At 51.4% G+C, this 22052-nt stretch overlaps 1 protein-coding gene across 5 annotated transcripts in view; it reads right to left on the bottom strand.

Moving 5' to 3' along the window:
- Positions 1 to 242: 242 nt before the first annotated feature.
- Mef2d (myocyte enhancer factor 2D) overlaps positions 243 to 22052 on the bottom strand; it is a 29469-nt gene continuing 7659 nt past the window's right edge. For 2 of the 5 annotated variants that reach the window (XM_028753277.1, XM_028753279.1), the window contains 10 exons: positions 16108 to 16292; positions 15441 to 15644; positions 13623 to 13760; positions 12512 to 12722; positions 12253 to 12309; positions 10507 to 10697; positions 8756 to 8885; positions 4640 to 4859; positions 4022 to 4328; positions 243 to 3746 (listed from right to left, as the gene is read on the bottom strand). In XM_028753277.1, coding sequence (XP_028609110.1) covers positions 3735 to 3746; positions 4022 to 4328; positions 4640 to 4859; positions 8756 to 8885; positions 10507 to 10697; positions 12253 to 12309; positions 12512 to 12722; positions 13623 to 13760; positions 15441 to 15644; positions 16108 to 16161 — 1524 coding nt within the window. In that variant the 5' untranslated portion in view covers positions 16162 to 16292 and the 3' untranslated portion in view covers positions 243 to 3734. Of the gene's footprint in view, positions 3747 to 4021; positions 4329 to 4639; positions 4860 to 8755; positions 8886 to 10506; positions 10698 to 12252; positions 12310 to 12511; positions 12723 to 13438; positions 13574 to 13622; positions 13761 to 15440; positions 15645 to 16107; positions 16520 to 22052 lie in introns of those variants that run through there. The other 3 variants (XM_028753281.1, XM_028753278.1, XM_028753280.1) reach the window with 3 other exon arrangements.

Raw genomic sequence — 22052 nt, 5'->3', positions numbered from 1 at the left:
CTGTGCCAAGGGAAGTCTGCTAAGAAAGGCTGTCTGCAGAGGGAGAGCTAGACCTGACCCTAGGAACATTTGTCCTTCCCATGTTGCAGGATCCCTTTCAAGGCTTCTATCTGGAGCAACTGCCCAGGGTTCTGCCTGACAGATCTAACACCACAGCCTGCCCTCCAGATCCTCACCCATCTGCCAGGCACACTAGGTCTTCCTCCCCTTATTCGCCGCACCAAAGAAATCAAAACCCAAACTGAGGTATCAGAAACATGTTCTTTTTTTCTTTTAATAGTAAACCTCTTTACAACAAATATAGTGAAAGAGTTTCCAAACCAAACTCGTAAGAATCTCGAGGACTTTTCTTAATGTGCAGAATACTAGAAAGCATCACCGTACAGCACGGAAAGAAATAATGAAAACAAATCAACAGCCACACACTTGGACTCACCCAAGACCCAGGAGCCAGGAGTGTGGGTGATTGTCAAGTTTGGGGATGGGTCAGCTCTTGGCTGGCCCCATCCCTCCCTTTTGCCCTCTTTCTGGGACATGAATGGGGTGGAGAATTCAGATTCTCCTTGGGAATCTCAGCCCTCCTTCCCCATTATGTGCCATCCCTTCTGCTCACGAAGAAACAGACGGGTAGAACAAGGAGCTCCCAGCCTATAAGAGAGCCTACATTCCCCCACAGGGGGTTCCAGAGAGTTGGGTAAAATAAGACAGAGTTTTAGATACTTTTCCATCATTTCTGTCTCTCAAACAAATAAATAACGAGCAAGAGAAGGTGCATTTCTTTCTTCCTTCCTGTTTGAGTTGGGGAGGGATGGTTGGATACACTGCTGAGGATGGAGGAAATGTGTTCCACTGAGGCATGTGGGGGTGGCCCTCGGTCCCACTGTTCCTGAAAGCAGAGGGAACCGGGGTGGGAAGGGCACTGGGTGACGCCAGAGGCTACTTTGGCAAATACCCAGTTTTGTAGAGGGAGAGGATAGGAGGCAAATTTGGCTTGTGAGAGGAAGAAAGTAAGTCCCCATTTGAGGTCTGGGTTCCCAGGGATCCATTTACCTGGCCAGCCAGAAGCCCCTGCATAGCCCCCAGGAGAAACCTGGAGATACTGAACTGCAGAAATGTCACATATTCACTTACAGACTGCCCCTACTGTCAGGGACAGAGACACACAGGAACTCGTGTGCAGGCAGACACAGACACACACACACACACACACACACACTCGCTCACAGGCACACACAGAGTGCATGCACACACATGGCAATCACAAGCCAGGTTTGCTTTCGGGAAGCAGATGGCAAACTTTTGAGTAGCACACTGAACTACAGGGGCTTCCCCCCAGCTGTGTATAATGGTGGTCAAGCTCAGCCTAGAAGGCTGGGCCTGAGATGAGGCCGTGATTCCACATTTATTGAGCACCTGTCATCCACCCATTCAGCATTTACTGAGGGCTTACAATATGCCAGCTACTTCAAGGGGAGCACAGGAGCTTCTTTCAAGGCCTTAAGCAAGTCTCAAAACTTCCTCTAGGAACTGAGGAGGGGTCGGAAGACGAGGCAATGTGGGCGGCACCCCATGCCTGGTCAGTTACTAGAGTAAAAGTCTGGGGGGGGGGGTGTCCCTGCCTTATGAAAGGCAAAGCTCCCGGGAGGAAGAGGAACTTGAGTTGGCTCCATAAACAAGTCAGAACTCCAGGGATAGAACTGTGACTGGGTGGGGCTAGTGGACAGCCATGTGGAGGCAGAGCTCCAAATGTGAAGCCCTGGTGGAGGTAGGCTGTGGGGAAAAAGCAGGAAGGCCAACTAGCTCCCCTCCCCCATAATGTTAGTAAAATGTTTTGGGACCGAGAGCAGCCCCAGGAGGGGGGTGAAGCCACAGAGTTGGAAGCTGCCTATCCCTTGTAAACACACCCAGCTCACAGACACACGTCCTTGGAGCCTGAGTCACTCAAAGGTACATCCGCACAGCTGCACACAAACACATAAATACAGGGTGAACCCAGATACGCCCCCACGAGCACGCTCGCACCCTTCTGCTTCTGGCTCCTTCCCTGCATCAAGTGTCAAAATACTACAAAGGCTGGGTCACAGGTGGGCAAAGAGCATCTTACTACTCCAACACTGAGCCTTGTCTAACTCTCCCCTCCAGCTGGGAGGAAGCCTCATGGGACTGTGTGCTGTCTCCCATGCCCTTTTCCTGGGCAGGGAAGCAGAGGAAGGGCAGGGGTGGTGACAGAGCAGGCTGGGGAGGGGGCAGACTATTCCCTCAGTTTGACCTCAGATCCAGCAAGAGGTCCAAGCACCCAATGCTTCTGCTGCCCCTGGCGCGTGCTGCAGCCCCACTGAGGTGGCAACAAAGCATGAGTCCGGGAGAGGAAGGCAAGAACACAGCAGGAGAATCTCATCTGTACAGTACGGGCCATTTGAGTCATTATTATTACAATATACTTTGACAAAAATAGAATCTCATTTCATATCAATACAACAACAACAAACACAACAGTTTCCTGGACTGTTACACCACTAACATTTGAAAGGTCTCTATTTACAATTACAGTAGCAAGAGGGCAGGTTTGGGATGTGGCCTGGAGGTGGAGGGACAGGAGGTAGCGAGACAAGGAGCACGCAAAGAGCTGGGAGGTGGGTCAGGGGCAGGAGTTTGGAGGCCAGGGGAAAGGCCAGGGGCCTCATCTATAGGACCCTCTAGCTCCACAGACCATGCATGTGCCCAATGTGTATTCTTCTGGACACAGGTGCACAAAAGCTGTGAGGTGCCCTCCCACCCTGCCCGATAGGCCTCCTGCCCTCAGTGCCCCAGGGAACCAAAGGACACCTCTGGCCCACCCTGGAGCCGCTTCACTGAAGGTCCTCTCCCAAGTCTCCCAGTAAATGGCCAGCTTTCTTTAGGGGTGGGGTAGGATCAAGGATGGGGAGCTATTGCACTATACATCTTAAAGGAAAAGCTTGGGGTAGTGTCCCGATTCACCACACCCAGTCCTTCTGTCCTCATCAGCCCTCTTTCTACAGCTGTCTCTCTTTCTCTCTCTCTCTCTCTCTCTCTCTCTCCATGTTACCTCTAGAAACTCCTACCTCAAGCCCCTGCCCTGGCCTCAGAATCCTAGGCAGCCAGCCTTTCTATCACCCAGATCTTGGGGTGCAGCACACAGGATCAGCGAGTGTGGTATGTATGCAGGAAGCTGGAGGGACCAGGATGGGTATTAGCCGTGAACAGCCCAGAAGCAGAAACTCTGCCTCCTCCTATCCCCTGAGACACCAGCCCATCATCAAGCCAGCTTTGGGTTTCAGTCCTCTGTCTGGGTTTTGTTGTTGGGTAGTTTTTGGTTCTATCTGGGAATGGGATGGGAGGGCTCCACATGCAGGGCTCGGCACCTGTCCTTCTCCAAGGTCTACTGCCTCCCCCCTTCCTGCAGCATATGTGTACAACGTGCAAAGTGTCCCCCCTTTCCCGCAATAAAGAGAGTCCCCCATCAGTGAAAATGGTGGGGGCAAGAAAGGGGCAAGAGCATCCCTCTCTCTAAAGCGAGAATTTGAATTTAAAAATATAATAATAATAACAATAATAATAATAATAATATAATTATACACAAATGTAACCATCAACAGGACATGGAGCAGAAGAAAGGAAGTGGGGTCGAGCGGGAGGAGCCCAGGACAGGGAGGGGTGGGCGGTGAGATTGTCAACTCTTCATCAGGGAGGCTGAGAGGAGGGAGTGGGAACCATCACTTTAATGTCTGTGAAGAAAGGAGATGGAGAAGGTGGTGTGAGGGACAGCGTGGGCTATAGGATGCACCCAACCCTCTCCCAAGGGTAACACTCTAGGGCGAAGCTAGCTGGAGGTCACTGAGCAGGGAACAATGCTGCAAGGAGGGGTCGAGGGCTGTGAGTACTGACCCAAAAGAAATGCCTGGCCACAAGGCCTCAGGTGGGAAAGAAAACAGGCTGAGTGCATGTGGGGCATCCCTGGGTGACGCAGACACCGGCAGACAGAAGGGCAATGTTACAGTACCCAAGTATCCAGCCGCATCCTCTTCACAGCTGAGCCCTCAGCCTCAGGCTCTGGGGCTGGGCGCAGCAGGCCTAGTGTGGGCCCAAAGTCCCCCCGTCCATCATCCCGGTCCCCGGTCTCATAGGATCCTCCAGCTGGACTGCTGAGACCTTCGCCAGGCTCAGGGCGGGCAGCTGGGAACACAGCTGGTGGAGGAGGTGCAGGGCTGCGTTCACGACTTGGGGACACTGGTTCTGACTTGATGCTGATGTGGGGATGGGTAGTGACAGTGAGAGCAGCACCCACATGGGGCAAGGGGCTGCCAGGGCTGGAGTTCAGGGACACAAGAGACAGTAACAGAAATAGTGGGAAGAAGTCACCAGACAGGGTAAACACAACAGAATGAGAGTGGAGAGTCAGGAGAGAGGGAGACATGTGTCAAAGGGAAAGAAGAGAAATGAGTGTTAGCTGCAGTCTGTCCATACCACTCTGTCCATCTTCTAAAGCCTACACCCTCAGCCCTGCTTGCTGGGTGGAGGGGCTCAGGACTGCCACTTACTGAATACACACAAAACTCCAAGGAAACTTGTCCCTCACTCCCCACCATCCCCATGGAAAGAAAACCTCCCAAAGACTCACATGAGGTTGCTGAGAGAAACGGGGACCAAGTGGGGCTGTTGCTGAGGTGGCTGCTGTGGCTGTGGCTGTGGTGGCTGTGGCTGTGACTGTGGCGGTTGTGGCGGTTGTGGTGGTTGTGGCTGCTGGGGCTGCTGCCAGGCGGTGACGTTGCCTAGTGCCAGCCCTGCAGGTGAGCTGAAGGCCGGTAAGGAGGATAGCTCTGCACTGGGCAGCTGGTAATCTGCAGCAAGAGAAAGTGAGGGGAACCTGTTGGGGAGCACCTCACTCACCCCTTTTGGGAGGGCAGGTGGTGTCTAAGCACAGATGTGAAGAATGAAGAATCCATGAGAATGACAGTCAGAGAGAGCACAAGGCACGTTTTCTTTAACAGGGTAAAAGGACAAGTGGTTTTTAAGATATTGTCAATTTTAAAAATCAATCATGTGTAAGCATTGCTTTCATAAGGGCAGTTACAAAAAAGAAATGGGCAGGGAAATGGAGAAGGCCCAGTATCAACCCAACTGCAGTCTCTTCACTGGCCAGCTTCAGGCAGTGGAGAGGCAGAAGGGAGCTCTGAGAACCCCAGGATGGGACCAGGAAGCAGAGGCCACAAACACATCCCACATCTCAACTCTACCTAAACAGGGCTTAAGCTCCCATAGAGATACAGAGGAAATGGGTCTAACATCCAGTCTTTATGTCCCTAAAGCAGAAAAGGGCTTCATTCAGGGCCTAAGCTAGGGCCAAGTGGCCAAGGTTCTGAGAGACTTATAGGGTACTTCCTGTCTAAGCACTGATCTTAAGATACTGTGACGTCCTCATTTTTAACAACTGACCTGTTAAAACACCTCACCTGCTATTCACACAGCTCTAGTTTGCTTTGTGCTGTACTCTGTTTGAGGTATTTAGAAATAACTTCCCCAAGAGCCATAAAGATGTGTACTGTCCAGTCACCCAACCTATGTTCCATTGTGAATCCAAGGTCACTTGTTCTAGCCCTGTTTGTGAAGGAAGATGGTTTGACCTCTGCAACACTCACAGCTGAAGCTGTGAGGACAGATTCTTGGCAACCTCCACTTACAGGCTGTGAGATCCTGGACAAGTGCTGACTGTCTAGAGCAGAGGCAGTGCTCCTTCCTACAGCATAGCCGCCAAGGAGCAGCAAGTGGAAAAGCCATGTAGGACAGCAACACCATCGGGCTCCTGGCGAGCACTCCACAGACCAAGCACTACTGCTCACATGAGACAGATGCAGCCTCAGGTTTGAGGAGCTGCCTGCTCACAGGAAAAGCTAGGTTAGCGGCAGTGCTCCTGGGAGCACTGATGCCTTGTTCCGTTATTTATCATATTTCTGCAGTGCTGGGGGTGGAAGGCAGCCCTGCACCTGCTGGGCAAACACCACTGATCTTACCTGCACCACAGCCCTCTCCATGTTTTTGTTTGTTTTGAGGCAGGGTCTTACTATGTATTCCTGGCTGACCTCAATATGTAGGCCAGGGTAGCCTGAACTTATAGAGATCTGTCTGCCTCTGCCTCTTGAGTACTGGGATTAAAGGTGTGCACCACCATGTCCAGTTTTCCCCACTACCTCACTCTAGCTGGTCAATGCCAGTTATTAGTTTTTATTTATTTAAAGTCTTTTTCCCCTTATCATTTTAAAAAATAATTTATTTTATGTACATGTTTTGCCAGCATGTATGTCTATGTGAGGGTGTCAGATCCCCTGGAACTAAAGTTACAAACAGTTGTGAGCTACCAGTGAGTGTTTGGAATTGAACCCGGGTCCTCTGGAAGAACAGCCAGTGCTCTTAACCACCAAGCCAACTCTCCAACCCCCTGGTTACTCATTTTAAAGACCAGTATAAATGCAAAATGTAGACTCTAGGACTAACTATATTCAATGCTTTTTTTATAAACAAGAAAATGAGGCCCAAAATAGGCCAGTGCTTTACCTAAGGACCTCAGGGAAAGATCAGAACCCAGCTCTTAAGTCCTGCCCCATCCCAGCAAATGAGCTCTATCTACTGGGAGGTTTATTTCCTAAGGGTCAAGAAGTGACCTTCAGCTGCTCTGTGGTCACCACGGACAGACCTCTAGAGGTAGTGTCCACAAAGGCCAGGCCCACCTCCTCTGAAGCAGGATATGACTGTAATAGATCACCTAGCACCTACTATACTAGAGTTTGGCTCACAGCAGATGGGGTGCCCGCCAATGTCTGCTGCTGATAGAAGTCTGCTCAGCTACCCCTGTAGAAAGAGGAACTGGAACTTTCTTGGGGCCAAAGCTGCTTTCACATCCTAGAGACATAAGCAGTCTACAAAGAGAGCTGAGATGAACTAACTTCCCTCCTGCTTCACAAGACTGAATGGGAAAAGCGCAGACAGCCACCATGGTAGGATTCCCATACAAACAACGCTTCTGAGGTGATCTGAGCTGTGTTCAGCCCACTTTCCCATTAGACTCAGGAAGCTGGTTTTTCTCTTTATCTTGGGAGTGGGTGACAGGCTCCAGGAGCCTCACTGCCCTCTTACCTACCTATGTTCCCTGAACTAGGCCCACAGGCTGCCACTTCTGAAGCAGCCAGCCCCTCCCTGGCTCAAGAGTCAATAACCTGGGAGTGGATATGCATGTGAGGAACCCAAGGAAGTTGGGGTCAGAGACATCTGAGCAGGAGAACCTGCCCAGAGTCACCAATAGCCTGGCTCCTGCAGAAGCACGAAGCAGGCTGCTGCCTGCCACTCAGCATTTCTCCTGCCGTTGGGAAAGAGGGCAAAGGTGGGGTCTGTGAGTATCTGTAGTGGAGTCTGTACCTTAACATGCTTCAGCTTAGAATGGACTGGCAGAGGTGGAGGAGTTTGGAGGGGTTCTGCTCTAGTTTACTCTCACCATAGAACAGCCTGAACACTGGTCAGTGATTGAAGTGGGAAAGGGTAAGAAAGGCCTCCTCACTGGGAAAGAGCTTACTGCCACACAAAACCTCCAAGACCAGATGACAAAGCATTTCCCCACTATCAAGTCCTTCCTGGCCAGACACAGCAGCCTGAATGCAGCCAAGGATGGCTACGGGCATCACACTCTGTTCTGGGGAAGGTGTGAGAGGCTGACAGGGCCATGCCAGCTTATACTATATGTCCCACAGTCCTACCCAGAGGCCTTTGCCATGTCCCCAGGTAACTGTTCACCTTTAGACCTATGCAGCCTTCCCCAGGCTTACCCTGCCTCCCACTCATGGCTACACGGAGCTATCTCTGCTCAAGAAGCTAGCAAATCCACTCCGCACCCTCCAGGAAGCTTCGCTGCACTGACCACGGTCCCTTCCCCAGTTCCCAAACTGTAACTCTAGTAGGCTGGTGTGCCTGGATCATCTGCCCAGGCTCCCTCTGGCCTGTCCCCCTCACTAGGCAGGAGTTGCTCTTCCACAAGGACCTATGCTAAAAAGAAAAGATACCTGGTTAAAAGTAAAATTTACATTAACAATGCATTTTAAAAAGTTACATCTTTGGGATAGGATATACTTTAGCACAAATAGTGCCTTTGGGATACATTTAAGACTGAAAAAGAACTTGTTTTATCTGAAGTTCAAATCAAGAATTTTGTTATTTCTGTTTATAAACTTTTAAAAAAAAATTTAATGTTTTTTTATGTGTGTATGTTTGTATGTACAGCACATGTGGTCAGGTGTCTATAAGAGGCTCGAAGAGGATGTTGGATCCCCTGGAGCTGGAATTACAAGTAGTAGTGGGTAACCCAGTGTGGGTGCTGGGCTGACTGCTGGGCACTCGCTTCAGCCCTTTTTGTTTTTGAGACAAAGTCTCATATAACTGAGCTGGACTTTCGATCCTTGTGTAGTTGAGGGTGACGATGAACTTCTGGTTCTCTGGTCTCCATCTCCTGGGTGCTCAGATTACAGACAAGTGCTACCACATCTGGCTTATAAATAGTGCTAGCAACTGAGCATAAGGCTTCATTCCTGAAAGGTGAACCCTTTCTTTACCAACTGTGCTACACCCCCAGGCCAGGATTCTGTCTTTATTTGTTTGATCTACTAACTAGTGGAAGGACCATCCAGTGACTGTCTCTGGTCACTCACCTGCCCTATGCACAGTGCACAATGCACCAAGTCACATGAGCACTCACCTGTGTTGTAGGCAGTGGGCATGGAGGAGAAGGGGAGGCCCTGGCTGAGTAAACTTGGTGTTGCCACGGAAACCACTGGGGTGGTAAGCGAGTGGGTAGACTGGGAGACCCCAAGGCGCTGGGCATTGTTCTGTAGGAGAAAACTGTCTGTCAAGAGACGGCAAATGGGAGGGCTATCCAAAATTGGTCAACCATACTGCATCTGAACCAGGTCCCTGAATTCCAAGGGTACCATAGCATAGAGGCCCACAGACTCACAAAGCTGGTGTGTTTGGAGGCCTCAAGACTCACAGAGAAAAACATGCACACACAGATTCACTTGCATCTGCACCCATACAGACAGGAAGGCATGGAGGCAGCCTGGAGCTCAATGTAAACACTGCCCTGGTACATGGGTGGAGTGACAGAAGGAAGAGATGTGGTCTTTCTTAGGCTAAGACCACTAAAGTCTCCTCTATACCCATTACAGTAGCAGATGCCCCAGGAAATGTATACTGGCATCTGGGAATGAAACGTGGGATCTGGGGTGGCATGTGATTGCATGTATGCACACACGTGTGTAGGGCTGTCAGCTCCATCTGCTGCTGAGTCACTTGTTTATTCCAACTCCACACTGGGGCCGAAACTGCCGGTGTGTTGGCCGCCAAAGTCTGCTTGCCTTTTCCAGCCTTGCTGGCCTCCTGTCAGCAAGCTGGGGAGGAAGCACCCTCCTCTTTCCTGGCGGATGATGAGTGTAAGCACAGGAGGGGCTGTGCATGTCTCTAAGTGCCTGTGAGATGGGCTAGGGTAGGAGGTGAGTGAACAGACAGGCAGGCAGGCAGGGAAGGAAGTCAATTGCTAAGTTGCAAAGGACAACTCCAGTACTGACTGCCTCAGGCCTCGGACTTTCCTAGATTTTCTTGTAAGGATTAGGTCTCTGTCTTGGGTTCCAATGTTGTGGGCCTATGTGGAGTCAGGAGGCCAGTGGAAACTAAGGGCTTAATTTAGGTATCTGTCTGGGGCCTCAAAGGCTTGGAGATAGCCTCATGCTCTTCTCCACATGCACACACATACACGTGTCTGAATAAGTGCGGTAATACATAGACATCCATGCACACACAGATGACACATGCATGCCATGTCCAGCCCTTCCCACTACCCCATTCACCTTAGTATCCCACTCAGCTCTATGCACAGCTCCTGACAAACCACACACATTAAACACACAGGGAGAAGACAGGTACACAAACTCATGCTGCAGACTGAGTAACAGTAGGCACAGCTGGAACTCAAAGATACTGTTAACATCTCAGCCGCACTTACCAGGTCTAAATGGTCCTCAGTCTGGGAGCAGAAATAAAACCAAAAGGATGGTTCAGGCTATGGCTCCTGCCCTTCCCATATGGCCACCCCATCCCCCTATCTGCCTAAGAGCAGAGTATTCTTTCTGGTCCAAAAGGATATCTAGATATTCTGTCTATCTGACAGTCATAAAATGCTGTATCCTGGCCAGATATCGTCAGCCAGTCCTTATTCTCATGGTGCAGTGTGAATTCCTTTCATCATCTTCTCCATCATAGAACCTTTTCTCCTAGCTCCTGTTCATTTCTACTGCCCTCTGGTCAGCACTGCTGTGGTCCAAAAGCCCTCAGGGAAGAAAGCATTCACAGCCATGCTGTCTCTCTCTCAAGAAGTCCTACCTGCTACTAACCTTCATTTCTTGCTTTTCTTCCCACCTCCCAGCCCCTGCCAAAGCCCAGAAACCCACTCACCAAATGATGCATTAACCCTTTGCCTCCCTGGGAAGTGATGACCCGCAGATCAGGCTTGCGGCTGGGGGCTCCAAGCTGGGTGTTGTGGGTGGGTGGGGGTGGAGACTTGGCAGGGATGACTTTGTTTAGGCTGTTGCCATTGGCCACAGGGAGGAGGCCAGGAGAAGCTCGGGCACTGACATAGCCATTCCCTGGAGAAGTGAGATGAGAAACTGAAAAATGCTGGCCTGCTCTCTGTCCCTGCCAACTGCCCCAGACAAGCATATCTGTCACCTAGAAGTTCTCAAAGGCATGCCAGGGTTCTACATGGATGTTGAACTGCCTGACACTGCCTAAAGCCTTGGTCCCTAATCACTTGACATAAAGTCAGCCTCCAAGCCACAGCAATGGGACCAGAGGTAGAACTGACAAGCAACCATTGCCACAGCCAGCCCCAGGTACTTAAGAAAGCTCTGCAGCTTTGCTATTCCTCATGCCTGGCACTCAGACCCCTCCATATGCTTCACACAGGACGCATAATGACCAGAGTGGGAAAAGGTGGCAGGCTGTGATCTGGTCTTCGTTAAGGAGCCTGATTACCAGAGCCAGCCAACCATTTAGATTGTTTCCTTGCCAGGAGCTGGAACTCTGTGCTTTTCATCAGCATAAGACAAGCTGCATGCCACCATGGGGAAACAGGCCACTGGCACTGGGGGCTGACGACATGGTCACTACCATAACTAGAGCTCTGCCATGTCCAGGTCTTCCACACACAGTGTCTCACACATGTTCACATCAGCTGTGTGAGGTGCACAGGATGGATACTTTGTCAGTTCTGGGCACATGACATTAGCTGGGAGAGCTGTGATGTCTCCACAACCACCCAGGGCATCTCACTGAGTTCCCAATGCTGGGCTTGAGTGCCTGTGAGCAAGGCCTAGAGAGAAGGGGTATGCCTTTAGTCCACAGTTGCATGACTCTAGTGCACAACCATTGCTCCAGCACCCTCACACCCACCCACCTTACACAGGACCCATAATGACCAGGACAGGAAACAGGCAGCACTTGGCCAAGGCTGAGCTGGAAAAGCTTGAGGTTCAGAAATGTAAGTGGTCTCTGAAGTGAGAAATCCCACCTTTCTCTGTCCCCTAAGACCACACGGTCACCCTCAAAGCGTGTTGCTGTTTCTATCCCAATTCCAAGATCACTTGAGACTCACAAGAATGACAGGGTGACGTCAATGGTGACATTAGAAGGAGGTCACCAGCCAGACACCAGCATAGATCAAGAGTGGCTAGAAGTGTCAGGGCATGGGGGCAATGGTAGTTCCCTCCTATGACTCCAGTATGCATGCCTATAGGTACACATCTGTATGATGACTCCGCAGCAGCATGGGGAAGCCTGTGTGCATGGGTGGTGTCTGAGTGCCTACTATTTGTCTAGACAAGTTCTGATCCCAACAAGATGCCCCATTTTAATCTGAAAATGCTGGACCATGGCCAGGTGTGGTGGTGCATGCCTTTGATCCCAGCACTCAGAAGGCAGAAGCAGGTGGATTCTATTGAATTTGAGGGCCTCTTAGTCTACACAACAAGTTCCAGGCCAGCAAGGTTACATAGTAAGACCTGTCTCAAGAAAAAAAAAAAAAAGAAAAAAAAGAAGGGGAGGCAGCTAACATCCTCTGATGCACTCTGCTTAGGCCCTGTTGTTTCTCCCCTTCCGTTAGGTCCCTGGTCTGAGCCACCCTATGGAGGCAGCTACACTCACCAACGGGGCTGGGGCAGGCTCCATTAGCACTGTTGAGGTCTCCACCCAGCATGGCTCCTGGGAGAAAAGCAGAGCTACCATGAGCTTTGTCTTGGGGACTGGACAAGAGGGGGCTCTGAGAAGTCCTAGGTCTTTTCCCCTCAAGAGTCATACACATGCAGAAATGCTGCAAAGGGAAGACCCGCCATTGAAAATAGAAGCCCAGAGCCCCTTCCACACCTCACTTCCACCTCAGTGACTCACCCTTCAGCCCACTTACCTGCACTAGCAGGCCGCTGGGGCAGGCCCGGAGAAACACTGTTTCTCTGTAGTGCTGGCTGCTGGGGGGACAGGAGCCGTGGGTCCGTAAGGGATGATGTCACCAGGGAAGGAGTGACCAGAGAGCTACTTGGATTGCTGAACTGCATGGAGCTCTGATTGGACACGGGCACTGTGACAGGCATGGCAAAATTGGGGGCCGGAACAGATGACTAGACAGAAAGATGGAGGGTAGTGTCATACCGGGTGAATCTCTCCCCCTAGACCCATTTTGCCTGAGAGGGTAGACACAAGAGTTCTTTGGTTCCTGAACTATATCTCTAAAGGCTAGAAGCTTGGGCTCCCTGCCTTCAGCCCTTCAGTAGCCCTGCCTACCTCCCATCAGAAAGGTGAGAGCACCTTGCAATACAGCTCTGACCCAAGGCAAGAGAGCCAGGCTCTGCCCACTGAAGATAGGACTGGATACCCCCAGTGGAGGTGGGTTAGTCCTCAGCCAGGCAGGACACACTGGGAGCAAGTTAGTGCCCTGGGTACAGACTCAAACTCGCATGTCACTGAAGCTATGGCTTCACTAAGTGGCCACCACCATCTGGCCTGCCTTAGGAGCCGCTCAAGGCCATCTCTCTGCCATCCCCCCAAGGGGGATCCCCCAAAACACCGGGACAAAGAACACGCTGTTCTCCCCTTCCCTCTAGAGACTCACAGCACCTGCATTTTCTGCTGGTGAGAGGATATTGTCTCTCTAGTTTATGCAAGAAGAACTTTAAAAGAGGGTTATCAAGACCAAGGTCAGGAGTTCCTGAGTGGTCAGTACCAGCTCAAGGATGGCTCAGCATAGCACATCCATCAGAGGCAGCTGAGGGCCGGGCAAGGCTGGGTGAAGCCACACCATGCAGCACAGGAGGCTCTCCTCCATGCGACTACTCACGGCCAGTCTATAACTCTGCATCATCTTATCAAACTCCTCGTCTATCTTTTTATACTTCTCCTCCGTCTGGGGGGTCAGGGCAAACGCCTCGTCCACCTCGGGGCTCTCACACTCCCTGTGCTTCTTGTGCAGCGCCTGGGGGAGAGGCCGGAAGGGGGCCAGAGAAAAGGTGAGGAGGGCTCACCCCATAGCGCCTGAAGAGCCCATCCAGCTCCTCACTGGCCCGCCGGTACTTGTCCTCCAGCAGGGGGCTCTGCTCCAGTGAGTCCTCCCCATCCGGCTCTGGGCTGTCACAGCCGTTGAAACCCTTCTTCCTCAGGGTCTGCAACGGCACCACTCAGTCAGCCAGCCAGCAGTGATCCTCCTGCTTCCTCCATGCTCCTCCCCCAAATCCCTACTCTTCTCCAACCTTCTCTCCCATGGTTCCCAGATGTTCTAGCCCCCCCCCCCATCCATCCATCTTCCCCTCCCTACAGTGTTCCCTGGGGCAGGCATGCTCCACAGCTGTCTAGGGAGAAGCCAGGTCCAGCCGGCTCCCTAGAGAGTGTGCTTAGTGGGTAGGGACTCTGCCCATGCAAACCCTAGGTTTTTACTTAAGTGAGAGAAACTGAATGGAGACAGGAAAGGACGATACAAGAAAGCACAAAGGACCTGTACTCACTGAACTTTTTGCTCTGTACCACCCCAGACCCAAGCTATTTGTGGTCACTCAAAACTCTAAAGATTTTTTTTAATCAAATCACATCTATCTATCCATCTGTCTGTCTGTCTATCCATCCATCTAGCTGTGTGTGTGCACTCGAGTGCATGTGCACACATGCACATGCCACAGCACATAAGTGAGAGGACAACTTGCAGGAGTTGGTTCTTCTTTCCACCATGGGGTTCCTGAGAATTAAACTCAGGCTTGGCAGTAAGTGTCTTTACCTAATAAGCCATTTTGCCAGCCTTTGCTTCATTTTATTTTATTTTATTTTTTTTTTAAAGAATTATTTATTTACTTTATGTATATATGAGTACACTGCAGCTGTCACCAGAAGAGGGCATCAGATCTCATTACAGATGGTTGTGAGCCACCATGTGGTTGCTGGGAATTGAACTCAGGACCTCTGGAACATCAGTCAGTGCTCTTAACCACTGAGCCATCTCACCAGCCCCCTTTGCTTCATTTTAATTTATTTATTTTGTTTTTTTCTCGAGACAGGGTTTCTGTGTAGCCCTGGCTATTCTAGTACTTGCTCTGTAGACCAGACGGGCCTTGAACTCACAGAGTACTGGGATTAAAGGTATGTCCCACCACTGCCTGGCTTATTTTTATTTTTTAAACTTTATCTCATGTGTGTATATTTTGCCTGCATTTATGTGTACCACATGAATGTCTGGTGCCCATGGGGTACAGAAAGAGGGTGGGCCCTACCCCTGGAACTGGAGTAATAGGCAGTCATGAGTTGCCATGTAGGTACTGGGAATCGAACTCAGGTCCACTGGTAGAAAGCCAGTGTTGTTAACCTCTATACCCCAAGTTGGCAACCTGGAGTGAGATGCATGAACTGGGTTGTCTTGTTTGCTCACAGAACACCCCTTTAAGCCAGCATTGCTCCATCTGTGGAGTTACCACAGCCAAGAGAAGCCAGACCACCTGCCTAAAGACACAAGGCAAGAAAAGGCCAGAGATGAATCCCAAAGCTCATATCCTTTAACATTTCATGTCTGACTCTGAAACAGAAGACAAGAGCCACACAGACCAACAGAGGAACAGGACAGAAGGGGGAGACGGGAACAAAGAGGGAGACACAAGAAGGAATATCAGAGGATGAAGGAAGGAAGAACTAGAAGAACGTAAGACAGCACGATGCTCCTCAGACCTGGCAGATCACAGACTGCCTAAGTTGAGCTGAGGCCTGGTCTCATGCCTTTGCTGTCAGGCCCCACCTTCCTTGGACCCTGGGTTCAGGAGAAGAGATGGGTTTATACATGGGCAGAGGTGGGCACAGGCGCGCACCTCAATGATGTCAGCATTGGTGCGGCTCTCGTGCGGCTCGTTGTACTCGGTGTACTTGAGCAGCACCTTGTCCATGTCGGTGCTGGCGTACTGAAACAGCTTGTTGGAGTGGTTGAAGATGATGAGTGCGATCTCGCAGTCACACAGCACACTCAGTTCGTAGGCCTTCTTCATCAGCCCAAACTTCCGCTTGGTGAATGTCACCTGCAGGAGAACAGTGGGTGGCCAGGTCTGATAAGAGTCCCCCTGCCCATAGACATAGCCTCTTCCCTAGAGTTCTACTTTCAGGGTGACTTAGCCACGGTTGACGGAAATCCATGGTCTAGAAAGGAACAAAACAGCACTAGAGCTAGTCTCAGACAAGAAAGGAGGCCACATTTCTCTGTGTGCAGTGGGCTGAGAAGAGCAGCATGCCTCCAGTTGAGGGGGGGACTCCTGCTGAGACAGGAACCTGAAGGTGTGGCAATGGTGTGGGACCCTGGCCCATCTAAGGCCAGCGAGCTAAAGAGGTACACAAAGTGTTCCTCTCTCTGCTTAGACCCACCCTCTACTGGAACCTCCAGGGAGTCCATGTGTTTCCAAGAAAACTCTTTTAGAACTGGTCATGGGTGACAGAGCTAGCTCTCTGTCCTTGCTCACCTACCACAAGGCTCTGGGACCTCCTCACCTGGCGGTTCCGTTCATCAGTGATTCGCTGGATCTGAATCTTTTTCCTCCCCATCTTCTCCGGGGGGTCCTTAGTGCCAGAGAGGAAGGGGCTGCTGGGTGGTGATCAGGAGCCTCACACTGTGCTCATGAATGTCTGGGACTAGTGTTCAGTTCATGGTCTGCAGAACACCTATGCACAGCCTCCTGGGAGGGGTCATAAGAGGACTGTTAGACCTCCCAACCCCCAGCCTTGTTTGGGATGTGGGCCGAGCTCATTACAGCCTGTGAGAGAGTGATGGCATCTCTACCCTATCCCCAAACTGTGACAATATTGGTTATGGAGGAAATCTCCCCCTTACCCATACCAGATACAAACTGGGCTCCCACTGGGACCAGGGCTTAGTCTAGGCTGATTCCCAAGTCACTGCTGTTCTTGGGCTTTAGGTCACACAGAAGATACAGGGCTCTGAGGGTCTGCTTCGTGGAGAGCACTACACCCTGGTCTCTATAGAGCTTATCTGTACTGTGTGCTGTACCACCTCCCCCCACCCCCGACCTCCTACCCTCCATCACAGCCTGGATGAGTGGAGGTTTCTATGTTGGAGACAAAGTGAGAAGATATTGAGCTAATGCCTTCCGAGACTGCAGGCAGCAGGCAGAGAGAGGATGTTCAATGCTCATAAGGGTGCCTGGGATCCCAGCCCAGGTTGTCAGCACAGCCCTTACTTACATGAACTCACTAAATCTGGGGACAGTGTGGGCTGGAGTTATAGGGTGCACACCCTAATCAGGTTGGGTACATTAGTGTACTTCATTTGCTCAGCCCTAGTACAGTTTTGTTGAAGGGTGTTCTGCTACTTAGACACAGACAAACCAGAGGGCAGCAAATGTATTTTCCAGAACACCTTACACTGAGGACTGAATCCAGTGGTCCTGTACATGCTCGGGTGCTCTGCCCCCATTTTAATTTCTTGAGCTAAGGTCTTGTTAAGTTTCCCAGGCCAACCTTAAACTTGTGATCCTCTTGCCTCAACCTCCTGATAAGCTATGGTCACAGGCCTACATCACAAAGTCTGGCTTTTTTCTCTGATTACTGTATTCCAAGTATGGAAGCTAAAGTTTCACATTCCCTAGGTAAATGCTCCATTGCAGAATTTACCCCCATTCAGGTAAGTGTTTCTGTAAAAGGCCAGAGAGTCAGCGCTGCCAGCTGTAAATTCTTCTGTACTGTTTAAGCTTGGCTACAGGCAGGCAGCTAACTGACAAAGACGATGGGAGAGTCGGTGGATCGTAGCTAAGGCCTTTAATCCCAGCACTTGGGAGGCAGAGGCAGGCGGATTTCTGAGTTCGAGGCCAGCCTGGTCTACAGAGTGAGTTCCAGGACAGCCAGGGCTATACAGAGAAACCCTGTCTTGAAAAAAAAAAACAAAAAATAGATAAATAAATAAATAAATAGGCGGGGAGGTGAGAGATATGCAAAGAGGGTACACTGAGGAAACTGAAGAACCAGCTTAGCATTTAATTAAGAGCCCTTGCTGGTCTTGTAGAGGACTGAGTTCAGTTCCTAGCACCCATTTGGAGGGTTACAACTATCTGTAACCCAGTTCCAGGGGGTCTGACGTCATCTTCTGGCCTCCACAGACACTGCATGTACATGGTGAACAGACACAGGCAAGGAGGTAAGAGGCTCCTCAGCAACAGCAGGGTCCCAGTGGCTGCTCAACGGAACCTTAGCCTCTCTAGCCTATTCCACAAGTCCTGAAGAGTACAGAGTAAGTGACGTAGTTAGTTCACTGGGTACCTAACCATGATGGATGGGGTGGGGAAGGGAAGGTCTGGACCTGGTCCTGCTTAAGATCACCACAGATCACAGGACTGCCCCTCGGGCTTGTCTAGCTTCCACTCAGCCTAAGCATCCACAGAGAGCACCTCAGCTTTCCTGCCCTGAAGGAAGGACAATTTGTCTGCATGTATAGGTCACCAAAGGAGGGAACTAGCACCTCTCCTCTTGCTCCGATATCTGAGGAGCTCCATAGTCCCTGGCCTACCTCTGGCCACTCCCCATATCCCAGACCAGCAGCAGTAGCCTAGAGTCCTATGTGGCCCAAATCCGGGCCTGTAACCCAAATCTCTGCCCAATCCACTGTAGGGGTTCCATCCAGAACCTCCAGGCTTTATCCTAACTCTCAGAGGTACCCACAACTGCCTTCCTTGGGCTGGGGCGGTCAGAAGGCACACTGGGGCAAGGGCTACAGTAAATTGGCCTTTTTAGATAGCTCTCTCTGGCTCAGTCTCAGAACTCCAATCTAGGCCCACAACTCAGGGTGCCCTGACTCCCCACCGGCTAGGTGGCTGTCTTCCTTCTTGTCTCTTTGTTTCCTGCTCTCTACCTTCAGACCACAGGCACTCTTTTTATTTGTTTGCTTATTTTTCTTTGCTTTTAGAGACTGAGTTTCTCTGTGTAGCCCTGGTTGTTCTGGAAATCACTTTACAGACCAGGCTAGCCTTGAACTCCCAGAGTTCACAGGCCTACCTCTGCCTCCAGAGTGCTGAGATTAAAGGTGTGCGCTGTCACCACCCAGACCACGGACAGATTCTGGGTGACAGAGCCTCTCGCCTGCTTATGGCCAGTGCTGTCTCCTCAGGCAGGCTGGAGTGAACTGTCCCCAGTGTTTTCAGTTTTTCAAAAAACCTAACCCAACAATCTTTCTAGCATTATCAATTGTGTTTCTCTTCTGTGCCTGGTTCCCCAAGGTTAGAGCTTCATGAAGCAGGAACTGAATTTGGCTTTTTACTGTTATTGACTGTAGAAAGATCCCAGGAAATACCTATACAAAGAAAATATTATGAGCCTGTAGAAGTCCTTCCTGCAGTCTAATCTCTGTCTGTCCTGCTGTTCTCACTGTCCTCTGTGGAGTTAGAACCTTCTATCAGCTGCCCTCAAAGCCTATCAGTTCAGACATCACCAACTCTCCAACCAACCCTGCCACCCTCACCCTCATCCCTCCCTACACTCAGCTCGGCTAGTGCAAAGGGTGAGACTCTAAGTCTTCTAAGGAGCAGCCCTGAGCACATGGAGATGGAGAGGATGGGGTTGCTTAGGCAACTGTCGCCTGGCAACCAGCTCCCTGGCTGATCTTCTACACTGCCCCCCCCATCCCTGCCGCATGCTGGGGGAGCTAGGATATGAGAGAGATCATGGCTGAGAAGGCAAGGAAGCCAGAGAGACCTAGTGAGTATCCTTTATCAGAGGGAACCTGTCTGTTTAAGAGGCCAAGCCTCAACAACCTTGACTCCCTCTATACTAGCTCAGCCATTTATATAACCCCATGCCTCCCAGGGTCTCGATCACTGCTACTCTTCCTCTGCCAGAACTACCCTGCCAGGGGACAGACCCTGCCTTGGCCAGTCCTTCCTCCTAGCTAACCACAAGTTCTCTTACAAAGCAGGCTCTGTCCCCTCTGCTGTCCGTTCCACATTGCTTCAGATTCTTTGGAAGCCCTGGGGCAAGAATATGAACTCAATCTTCGTTCTGGAAGAATGGTGTCTGGGCTGAGATGGTCACAAAGTACCCTAGACTGACCCCATTCAAGGCATGGGGCTGTCTTGCCCAAACTTCCCTACTCTTATCAGGAGGATTTCATGAACACCTGGACCTGCTTAATTAGTCTTCTGTTCAACAACCTAACTAACTGCTAGGAGCCAGAGGCATCTGCTCTCTTGCTGCAGGCTCTGCTCCTGCCTAACCTAGCCAGCCCTGCTTTTCTGAGGCTCTGGTCTTTGGGCTGCTGCTCTTCTCCCTCCCGCTTTCTCCCAGACAGTTTCTCTGTGTAGCCCTGGCTGTCTGTAGACCAGGCTGGCCTTGAACTCTGAGATCCACTGGCCTCTGCCTCTCAAGTGCTGGGATTAACAATGTGCATTGGCTGGGTTGCTGTTCTTCTAAGTCTAGTCTGTAGCCCTGGGCAACCATGCTGAGGTGCCAGGCCCCAGGGGCCTTCCCATCCTGACCTTACAGTCAAGGCTGTATCACAGCAGTGCCCCTCAGTAGGTTCTAGCTGGGCAGGGTGGTGTTACCAGCAGGCTGTGACAACAGCAGCAGAAAGGTGAAAGCACTGGCTGGTGGGATCTGTAGTAAGCCAACAGCAGGGTAGCTATGGGGGCAGGGAAGTCTGGGATCTAGGATCTCATGGCAACTGGCACTGTTTAAATGCAAAAGAGGGGCAAGTGAAAACTGAAGGGGTGCTGGATGAAGGGTCATGGAGACTAGGCCCCTGTCTCCCTTATGTCACACCTCTTAGTACCTGAGCAATACTCAAACCACTCTGGGGTTTCAGAATGAGGCATCACAGTTCCTGTGTGAAGGGCCTGGGTGGAGATGGAGTGAGGTCAAGACAGGTTCCTGTAGCCACTGCTAAAGGGCCAGGGAGGAAGCGCCTTTCCCCAGCGGTCTCCATCCTCCCTCTACTCTTTAGCAATGCACCCCCATTTTCTGCTCCCTCACACCTTTCTGCCCTGAGCACTGTGTCCTGGTGTCCTAAGGCTCTGAAAAGCCACATGCATCAGACTCCGGAGCCCTATACCAGCAGGCTCTAACGGAGGAGAGGCCAGAAAGGCCAAGCCCTGGGCTCTTCCTGAAGGGAGTGGGAGACAACGAGAGAACTGCTCTCATTAGGCGCTCCCCCTCCCTTCTAGGCCGCTGGGGGGGCCTCAGGCTGGAACTCGGGAAGGCAGGCTGCACTGAAGACAGCTGTCACCCTCCTCCACCCTCTCCCTGGTAGGGCTGCAGGGCATGAAATAAGCAGCAGGCGCTGGGGGAGGGGGCGACAATCCAATCCACCTGTCACCCCCACAGTCGGGCAGCCTGCTTGCTAGTGGGAGGAGGCGTGGGCAAGGTGGGGACAGATGCACAGACAGAGGAAGGAGACAGAAAGAGCCAGTGAGGCAAAGGCACAAGAGCGACTGGACTGAGCAGCTGAGGGATGCCCCTGCGGCAGGCTGCTGCACCCTCAGGTTCTCTTTTTCTCCCAGCCCCAAGCTGCCTTTCTTCTCCAGAGTTTCCATCACCATCTGAAAGCATAGGCCCAAGCCTAAGTTCTGTCAGGCTGACTAACTAAAACCCTGGTTCCCACCAAGTCCCACCATCCCCTCCCCCAGACAGCAGCTTGGGGCTGGGCAGGGGCTATTTTTAGTCTGGGCAGTGAGCTAATTTTAACTCACCAACAGGAGACCTGAGGGCGGGCTGAAAGGGGGGGCAGTCCAGGAAAGCAGGGCTTGGGCGGGGTGGTCCCAGGCACTGTGGCCTGTAAAAACAGAAACTGACTTGAGGAGCACCCAGGAGGCCTAGGAGCTCATCCTTAGCTTCCATCGGGCAATTCTCCCACATTCCGCCCTCAGCTTCCCACCTCTCCCATCTAGCAAACCTCTTGGGAACATGTTATCCTGTTTTCTCCAAAAGGGGCTGTTTCCCCTCCGAGGCCCACTCCCTGTCCTTCCTGCAGTCTAGCTCTCACTCCCCTGGTAGCAGTTGAGTCCTTGAGGCTCCCCAAAGCCTCCACCTTAAAGTTCCCAGAGACACCGGCTGGGCCTTAGGAGCTCTTAGGAACTTGTGAAGACTGCATCCTGAGAGTGAAGCAGTGTGGGAGAGGTCAGGGCGAGCTTGCAGGGTCTGAGCTGGGCTTTTCTAGCCTTTACTGAGATGTATGCCCAAATCAAGGCAGTGCTGCACACCCCTACACCCCCAACAACAGAGGGGCAGAATGGTGAGCTTCCTTGGAAGAAAAGTCATCCATGTAGTGAAGGAGAAGTGCCAGTCTAAGCTCCCTTCAGCTGGTAAGGAAAGGCACTGAGGCCAGAGGGAGGCTGACATGGAGCCTAGCCAGGAAGTTTTCTGAACTATCACCCCTAGTAGATGAGGGAGAGTTGGCTCAGACCCACTCTGCTGGGGACAGTGCCAGGTGGAACACA

The sequence above is a fragment of the Grammomys surdaster genome, unplaced genomic scaffold (assembly GCF_004785775.1).
Source record: "Grammomys surdaster isolate TR1022 unplaced genomic scaffold, NIH_TR_1.0 125946, whole genome shotgun sequence".
In the NCBI taxonomy this organism is placed as follows: domain Eukaryota; kingdom Metazoa; phylum Chordata; class Mammalia; order Rodentia; family Muridae; genus Grammomys; species Grammomys surdaster.
Note: the sequence above shows the minus strand (reverse complement) of the source record. Positions and strands in the feature narration are given on the sequence as shown.